The 9948-nt window shown below is 34.1% G+C and overlaps 1 protein-coding gene across 1 annotated transcript; it reads right to left on the bottom strand.

Annotated features, from left to right (window-relative positions):
- Positions 1–5662: 5662 nt before the first annotated feature.
- On the bottom strand, positions 5663–7395 carry LOC121433655 (short coiled-coil protein). Its single transcript, XM_041632144.1, has one exon. The coding sequence runs from the start codon at positions 7322–7324 to the stop codon at positions 7076–7078; it is 249 nt and encodes an 82-aa protein (XP_041488078.1). The 5' UTR covers positions 7325–7395; the 3' UTR covers positions 5663–7075.
- Between the last annotated feature and the right edge of the window lie 2553 nt (positions 7396–9948).

Here is a 9948-nt window from a genome sequence, read left to right on the forward strand (position 1 = left end):
CAACTGAGCTTTATATTTTTAATTACTTTATCCATGCAATATTACACTTCTGGAATTGATTCTCAGCTTATAAATTTGTACCTAAATATAACAAAGTACATAAATTTTATTATATTTATGAAATAAAAATTCAAATATTTGTAATACATATTTGTTTTGGGGATAATACATAATAATTGTGTATAGATAAGGTAATTTTGAATTTGTTAATATCCACCTTTATATTAATGACAAAATATTTCTTTAAAATCACCACTTCAATAAAAGAAAAAACTATTCAATATAAATCTCCATTCTTTATTTGCAAAATGACATTAGCTTTGCGTATTAACATTTTGTACATGATAAAATAGTCCTTTTGTTTAGTTTTATTCTTATTTCTCTAAAACATCAACATGGTCTTATTTTTCATTACTGAAGCAGAGAGGAGATATTAAATGCAAAATATTGTATTTAAATGCAAATTCTACAACTGAATATAACAGAGGGAAATAGTGTGTTATGGGATCACATGAATAGTCATTAAAACTGAACTTCTATCATTTAGAAATTCTTTTTGAGAAATTTAAACATGTGGGAATGTGCAGACATATCCATGAAATCATTTCTCTCTCTCTCTCTCTCTCTCTCTCTCTCTCTCTCTCTCTCTCTCTCTCTGTGCATGTATACCCACTAACACTAAGAAAATGCCTTCATAGAAATGGCACATTAGCTGTGTGATATAGAGGACATCCACCTTCACACTAAAATTCCTAGGCTACAATTTATTGCTCTTAAGATTTCAAACAAAAGACCCAAAATGTTGCTTTATATTCAACCCATTAAACACAATGTTATTGTTTCAGAAATTAGTGAATATCATCTTGTTTTATATGTAGATAAATTGTTCTGACAATTTGTATTTTTATTTTGCTTCCAGATCTAATGCGCTCTCTCTCTCTCTCTCTCTCTCTCTCTCTCTCTCTCTCTCTCTCTCTGTGTGTGTCTGTCTGTGTACATTTATGTAGTTATTCTCCTTGACTTTTTACCATTTAGCCTTTCCCATGCAAGCAATTTTTTATCTCTCAAATTCATGACCTCTTTTCTTGTTGTATACCTATCTTCCTCTTTATCTCTCATCTATCTCTCTCTTGTCTGTCTTCTATCTATCTATCTAAAGATCTATCATTCCTACCTTGTATAGTGACCTATCAACTCTGTCCATATAAAGCTATTGTGTGTATATGATTTCAAGAATGCCTACTTGGTATCAGAAAAGCAATTTTGAGTGTCTTCCTAGGAGAAGATGATTTCTTCTTCTCTCAACATTCCTTAGTTGTCTGTAGTTCTTTTAGGGTTGAGACCTTTTAAGATTCCCCCTCCATGATATGATGCCTGCTGGTATCATCCTTGTTCACATCTTAATAAAGCAGTTATGTAGGTGAGACTTCATGAGTACACTTCTCTGATGTTCACAGAAAATATAACATCACTGCAAACTTTCTGTTCCTCTGCCTCATACTATCATTCCATCTTCTCTTCTATGACACCCGAGTCTTGTATGCAGGAATTGTGTTGTAGATGTATTGGTAGAGGTTAGGCAATACGCAATCTCTTGTTCTCTATTTTTTTTTATCAGTTGTGGTTTTCTGTAATGGTCTCCATTTGGTAAAAGGAGATGTTTTTCTGGGTAGTAAGAATTATACAAGTCAGTGTATATAACTAACTGCTTACTGAGATGAACCTAGGATACACACAGGGTACAGCATGAAAGACCTAACTAACAGCAACCCAATCTGTAGTAAATAGTCTAGAGAACTACTCCTATATTCCCAAATATCGTTTATAAATATTTGTTTATGTTCAAAGGAGGAAATTCTATTGCGATGGATAATTAAAACTGGTATGGATCTTGCTTTATTGATACAAAATAAAGGTCAATTTTGTTATACTGTGTATATGTATATTTCTGTTCTTTATTAAGGTATTGTGATTGTGTAGTTCATTTAAAAATATAATATATAATTAAAAATACAGGTTAATAGATAATCATCTATAATACTCAAGCTTGTAGTCATGTTAGTTACATTTTCTAGATATACAGAGATTTATTTCAGTTAGATAGGTATTCAAATCTTTTTTATTGATTATTATTGAGCTCTATATTTTTCTCTGCTCCCTTCCCTGCTTCTCTCCTCCCATTCAAGCCTCTCCCAAGGTCTCTGTGCTCCCAATTTAATCAGGAGGTCTTGTCTTTTTCTACTACCATGTAGATTAGAGCCATGTATGTGTCTCTTAGAGTACTCATTTTGTCTAGGTTTTCTGGGATTGTGATTTGTAAGCTTTTTTTTTTGCTTTATGTTTAAAAAGAACTTATGAATGAGTACATATGATAATTGTCTTTCTAGGTCTGGGTTACCCCATTAAAAATGATGTTTTCTAGCTCCATCCATTTGCCTACAAATTTCTAGATGTCATTATTTTTTTTTCTGCTGTGTAGTACTCCATTGTGTAAATGTACCACATTTTTTTAATCCATTCTTTGGTTGAGGGGCATTTAGGTTGTTTTCAGATACTGGCTATGGCAAACAATACTGCTATGAACATGACCTTATGGCATGGTTGATATATACCCAAAAGTGGTATTCCTGGGTCTTGAGGAAAGTTGTTTCCTAATTTTCTGAGAAATCGTCACACTGATATTAAAGGGGGATATCAGCTTGCACTCCCACCAGCAATATAGGAGTGTTCCCTTTATCCCACATCCTCTCCAGCATAAATTGTCATCAGTGTTTTTTTTAATTTATTTATTTATTAAAGATTTCTGCCTCATCCCCGCCACCGCCTCCCATTTCCCTCCCCCTTCCCCCATCAAGTCCCCCTCCCTCATCAGCCCGAAGAGCAATCAGGGTTCCCTGACCTGTGGGAAATCCAAGGACCACCCACCTCCATCCAGGTCTAGTAAGGTGAGGATCCAAACTGCCTAGGCTCCCCCAAAGCCAGTAGGTGCAGTAGGATCAAAAACCCATTGCCATTGTTCTTGAGTTCTCAGTAGTCCTCATTGTCCACTATGTTCAGCAAGTCAGGTTTTATCCCATGCTTTTTCAGACCCAGGCCAGCTGGCCTTGTCATCAGTCTTTTTGATCTTGGCCATTCTTACTGGTATAAGATGGAATATCAGAGTTGTTTTGGTTTGCATTTCTCTAATGACTAAGGATATTGAGCATTTCCTTAAGTGTCTTTCAGCCATTTTAGATTCTTCTGTTGAGAATTCTCTATTTAGGTCTGTACCCCATTTTTTATTGGATTATTTGTTCTTTTGATAACCAATTTCTTGATTTCTTTGTATATTTTTGAGATTAGACCTCTGTTGCTGGAAGATCTTTTCCCATTCTGTAGGCTGTCATTTTGTCTTGTTGACTATGTCCTTTACTTTATATAAGCTTTTCATTTCCAGGAGGTCCCATTTATTAATTGATTCTCTCAGTGTCTGTACTACTGGGGTTATATTTAGAAAGAGGTCTCCTGTGACAATGCATTCCAGCATACTTCCCACTTTCTCTTCTATGAAGTTCAGTGTCTCTATTTGGTACAAGGAGATGTTTTTCTGTGAATTGAGAACTATATATATATATCTGCATATGTAAGTACAAATATGTAGAATATAATTAAAAATTATGCTGGTTTGTGTTTTTAATAATTTAGACAAATGTATATATCACCTTGTAATCATAGGTTTCAAACCTATTAGCACTGGATATACTTAAATTTCTTGAAAGTTTACAGTAAGGGAAGAGTTCCAACATTTATGTGATATTGTGCCTACTAGACTGAACTGGATGCATGATTCAAAGATTTATTTTCATAGATCTACAGTGATGAATGCCTCTTAAATATTTTTAACTTATGAAAGAAGAATTCCTTCATTTATTTTTCCTTAAAGCACCATACAGTCTTTAGATTATTTCTCACAATTATTCCAATGTATAATAGTCTCATAAATCAAATACCCAGAGTAGGGCAAGTTTTTCAGTGTAGTCTGACATCTACTCCCCAAAGACAATGAAGGAGTATGTTTTGTGTATCCTTTTAGAACAGGGTTCCTCATTATCCTGTCAGAAACACAAACTTTTAAACATTTTTAATAGTTACTATCCATATTTTTTGATAACTCTCATCTACGGCAGTCTACCCTGCAAAAATCAATCTCAGCTGCAGTAGAAATTATTTTTCTTTCTTTGATTTTCTTCTAGCCCAAGGGACTGAGTACTACATTTGTTCTACACATTTTTGCCAAGTCCTTTATTTTACTACTAAGGTGGGAACTGAGCTAGGAGGGCTAGCGCTCGGGTTGTGTAAGGCACAGGTTATATCTCAGGAATATTTACGTGATATTTACCTTGGATCTGAGGTCATATGGATGCATTTATGATCAAATTTCCCAGGATTACAGACCAGAAACATTATACATCAGCTATCAAGAAACCTGTAGGTGTGTAACAAGCTTCTCCTGTACTATAAATTACTATGATCTTTTAAAGTACTGAAAACTGATTTTATAATCATCATATTGTTACAAAATCTTTTAGAGTCTGTTAACTTAGAATAAGTGTCTTTTGATAATAAATAAAAAGCCTCTTAGAAATAATTAACTAGAAGTTAATCATTAAGTTTCAACAGCCCATGAGCTAGGAATCTCATCAGTTAGCATCTTAGGCCCTGAGAATACCTCCTCCACCCAGCTCATTGAAGCTGTCTCTGTTTTGTACTGTAAGAACCAAAGTTACATTTTCAGTTTTAATTAATATGCCTAAGAGATCCATGAAATAAAAATGCCTTTGAGCTGCAGGCCCCTTGCCCAAGGATATAGTTCCTGAAATATCAGAGGCTATTATGTATGGGAGGTAACAAGTCACGTGTTTTTCATTCTACTAAACAAACGTTTGACCCATGGGACCTAATTGTGCTTGATCACACATGGAGGTTTACAGGGTGCAGGTACTTCAAGATGTTTGCCCTTGATTAGAACTGATGAGAACTGCAATTAATTATGGGTTTTCTTTTTTAAGCCCTTGTCATACTTGATTCTGGGCTGTTTCCCAGGAACCTGGGTATGGACCTGGGCAGAGCCCATCCTGCTAACCAGTATTTAATTAAGGTTAACTTCAAATTTTGATTTCAACCGTGGTAGTGGCCTTATTCTCGCTACTGGGGTTAACAGTATTTTAAACTTGCCTTGATTTATGACTGTCTTCATTCTGTAAAACTATAAAAACTTCATAAATCTGCTTCCACAATGGAACATGGAATTTGCAGCAACGCAAATCTGTGTTCCATGGCCATGATCACTCAAAGTTTCTCCAGAATAAACCGTTATTCCCTTTCACATGCGTGTTGTAGTTTTTCTACTTTAGCATTTATGGCACTTAACATGGGTGAACAATCTACTTCTCTTAGGAGTAATCACACGAACAGAAGGCAGGTTGGTGTTAATTCCTAGGGTGAATTGATGGTGAGTTTTTTGGGGGATTCTGGATGTCACTGTCTTGGTCAATGGTACATTTTGTTTATTATGAGCTGGTTAAGAAAATCCTACTGTGATATATAGGGATTTTTGTCGGCTCTCATAAATATTTAAGGTATCTCATTTGTTTGTTTTCTTTAAAAACATTTTGCTATAATATTTTTTTTTCTGAAACACCTTTTTATTAAATAGCAAAGCATAACCTGAACACAATTTTAAATATTTGTAATGCAGTCACAAAAGGGTTGCAAAATATCTGCAATGTGAGGATTACATGTCCATATAGCTATCACCACTAATACATTAGATAATTCCACGAGTCAGCACAGCCCAATCTAAGAGCCATCAGTTGCGTTAGTGGATCTTCCCTATTGTAACATTTCAATATTACTTTCAATATCAACTCCTTTATCAAATGAAAGCTACAAACTAAATTTTTAAAAATTATTAAAAGAAATGACTAAAATTATGCAAACAATGTAGCTGAGTTTACAAAAATTCTGGGAAAACAACTGAGATAAAATACTAAGGTTAACAAGTATCACATATACAAAACTCTCTTATATTCATGATTCTGATACTAATATATTCTCAATTCATTTCGCAAAAGTTCATCTCCTGGGTACAAACAAATCTTGAGACCAAATTCTTAACTGGTCTCTCTCTGACATGTGGCTTACTTAACCCGCTTATGTCAGCCAGACTTAGTCTGCTCTCATACTGTCCCAAAAGTGCAACTGTGGGCCAGAGGTAACACATCTGGAGGGAAAGGATTTGGAGCTGGTTACTTCTGTTTATCCAGTTTCCCCCCTCTTTCTATCTTTCCTCAAGATTTTCTATTTTTCACACACATGTGACCAGCACTCTCATCTTTTCAACACTGAATGGGCTATTTGTGCAAAAGAGAGTGTTGAGTTTCTCAATGTGACAATTTACATTTCAAAGAAAATCTTCATTTTGTATAGCTTCAATCTATTTTCAGTTGATTAAAGAGAAACCAGCAATCCTATCTTATTACTAAATATCACAAATAGCAAGCTTTAGCTAAGAAAGTGTCTTATTTTGGTTAAGAATCAACAATTACAGTTCAGGTTGCTCTGGTAGGTGACAACTACTCAGGTTACTGTCAGGGAGATGGGCAGGAAGAGGCAGATGGAGGAGAGGCACACGACGGTGGACAAGGTAACAGAGCTGTGCATTCAGTACATGGTTTTGGTCACTTTGTCACAACATGGTTATTCTCTTGTGTATTTTACGAGTTAGGCATATGATAAAAGACAGTGCTAAACCTATATATATATATAAGCAACTTGGCAAAACATTCATCTTCAAGTTTCATAAATATCTGTAATTCTAATTATAAAGTCTCTACATTGTCATAGACTAACGTAATACATATAATGTTAACTTAGGGATGGTTCCTGTTAAGCAGTTAATATTACCTAGATCTGACATTCTCTTTATAAATACTCAAGGAAGCAAAGGAGGATACTGTAACTTCTGGATCATATCCAAGCTTTAGAGAAAAAAAAAAAAAAGCAGCAACTCCATGACAAGAGGGAGGTGAACCCTTTACTTCCTTTTGCTTTTTGTATCAGTTGTTTGGAAAACACTAGAAGCAGACATGAGATTTTCTATATATTGTCCAAGAACTTGATTTTCTGATTTTAGCTTCAGATTTTCTTCCTTAACTGCATCTACTCTTGCAGAAAGATCTTCAAGTGTGTGTTGGAGTTCCAACACCTGATTAATAAGTCGAGTCTTTTCTTCCAATTCCACCTGATTTTCAGCATCGACTGCATCCATGTCAGCATTCATCATCTTGGGTAACAAACTTGCAGCTCTTGAATGCACTCTTTTTGATGAATGGTCTTGCGTCTGAGGCGCCGGGAAGGGGGAGGGATGGGCAGTACCTTGCTATAATATTTAGCTTGTTTGCTTTCTCTCAGGTCTCTCAAAGATTTTGAATCCTGGTTGTTGAGATGGTATTCACTATTTTATTTGATTTTGGTGCTTTCAAAGCATTTTTTCTTGTCATGATTTTAATTGATTTTGAAATATTTTGATTTATTTTCATTTGGCTTTTGTCTCCCAACATTCCTTCTTAAATGTACAGTGCTCCTGACTGTTGCTTCTTCTGTGACTTTACCAAGCCTGCAGTCTAGAAGTTTTTTAGATGCCTGGTGATTATGACACCAAAACCACAGGAACTTTTTCCCTGCCACAAGTGTGGAGGTGTCATAAGGAACTTCATTGGCTCATTCAGGAAGACATGTTCAATGGTTTAATTGCCCAGTGTGAGAGTTCCCTTACATTTGTGTAAGTGTGCAAGATAATCATGAGACCTAATGGGAAAAGGTTGCAGGGTAAAAGCTAAGAAAGTTTATCCCAAAAGGAACACACAAAACAGACTCAAAACACATATTTCCTAGCTAACATTGACAACAACATTTCAGGAGAAAAAGAAAAAAGGAAAAAAATTATACATACAAACAAACATACATACATATATGCATACATGCATACATGTGAAATAAGTTTCCAAGAACAAAGAAATGTTTAGAGACAGACCACCATTAGTTACTTTAGCTGGCATTAAGTCTGATAACCATTAGCTTTCAAGTATTTGGATAAACATGGAGGTCTAAAGATAACTATCTCCAAGCTTGATTATCTTTAAGACTTAATGATGTCCTACACAGCAGGGGTTTTTTTTGGTTTTATTTTATTATTTACCACAAACAGGCTTTGAAAAATGCAAAGTATCAAGGAACAAAACCAACAACAAAGCCAGATAAAAAATTGTTTTGTTTAATAAATAACAGTTTTAAAAAATACCTATGAGTTAAGTTGGATACTAAAGAATTAATTAAGAGAAATCTCCCAGTTTATATCAGCTAAAGGTAAAACCTAGAGTAACTGCTGTTCTTCCCTTTCTCTGACCTTGCTTCTTTTTTCTTTGTCATAGCTTTTCCTTAGACTCTCATTAAGATAAAGCTTATGAATGGTTGTTTAGAATGAATATGGTTGTAATTAAGTTATATTGATATAAAGATTATACAATTTTAAAATGTATTTAATATCCAGAGATAAAAATTTTAAGTATTGATCTTTTTCTTAGTATCCTTTCACTAAATGACCATTTAAAACCTATGATTAAGCATGCTTTCTTATTGGACAAAGCCTTTGCCTTTTAAAAATATAATTATTGCCTAAAGTATATGAAAATCTGTTTAAAAAATGATACCCACATAAAATATTTCCCCTAAAATACACAGTGATTGGAAAACCTGCCTTTATTGTAAGTGACTTTTACCTGTGACAACTAAAATTTAAAATTAGTTATAGTTTTCTTCAAAGCATAACAAACAAATGATTTCATCACCTAGAAGAAAAAGAACATGGCATCACACACTCCATCATGATTTAAAGATCAGGCCTGCATCTAGGTGTTTCTAACTCACTCCTACAAGGTCAGGAGCTTTCTCACACCACCTGAGAGCAGATTCACATGCACTTGCTCTATGTACTCATCTTCAATGCCACTTATGGTACACACCCTATGCAGCTAACTTTTTCTGATTTTTCATGTTTCTTATATAATTTTTTAATTAAATTTTGTTTTGCACCTAGTATATTACTAAATAATGAAATAAGATTAGTCCTGGTTTTAGTGAAATTATAAACAAAAATATGATATCCTTTGATTGATTATACCCTTTTTATGACTGTTTGCTTTCAAACAGATGTTCGAAAGAGTGAAGTTCTCATTTCCATTGTCTTTATTAATATATTTTAATTATTCAATGTAATGTGTTTAAAACAAGTTTAAATTAAACTTTCACTCCATTTACTCTGGCTAGAGAAACTCAAAGATTTTGGTTAATTTTTACCAAATTATATAAAAGACATCAATGATGCTTTATACTTTAAATCTTGATATTTATTAGTATCTAAAATGTTCCATATACATTTTCTATATACAATTAGGATAAAAAATTAATTCAACAATATTTTAATAATAAAAAAGAGACAATACTACATTAACTCCTTTAAATATTCCATTCAAATATGAGCAAGACAAATAAAACAATTGTAAATGCAGGGAACTGTATAGTTAGTTAATCTCGCTGTGTGGTGGTGCTTGCTTTAAGCCCAGCACTAGGAGGCAAAGGCAGACAGATCTCAGTGAGTTCAAGGCCAGCGTGGTCTACAGAGTGGAGTTCTAGGACAACAGAGAAACCCTGTTAAACAGAGAAACCCTGTCTCAAGACCCGCCCACCAAAAAAAAAAAAAACATACACACAAAATTTGTCTCACAAATTTTGATTATTTTACCTTTTTCTTTCATCTGTAATCTTCATTCTTTTAGGCCAAAATGCAAAATGTTCTTGTAATGTCAGATACAAAGGGACTATGTAATAATTCTGATCCAGATAATAAAG

The sequence above is a fragment of the Microtus oregoni genome, unplaced genomic scaffold, assembly GCF_018167655.1.
Source record: "Microtus oregoni isolate MIOR12 unplaced genomic scaffold, Mior012 000040F_ref0000088, whole genome shotgun sequence".
In the NCBI taxonomy this organism is placed as follows: Eukaryota; Metazoa; Chordata; class Mammalia; order Rodentia; family Cricetidae; genus Microtus; species Microtus oregoni.

What these genes read in the sequence shown, in the direction of transcription:
- LOC121433655 (XM_041632144.1), bottom strand. Translation starts at nt 7,324, where the DNA reads ATGATGAATGCTGACATGGATGCAGTCGATGCTGAAAATCAGGTGGAA.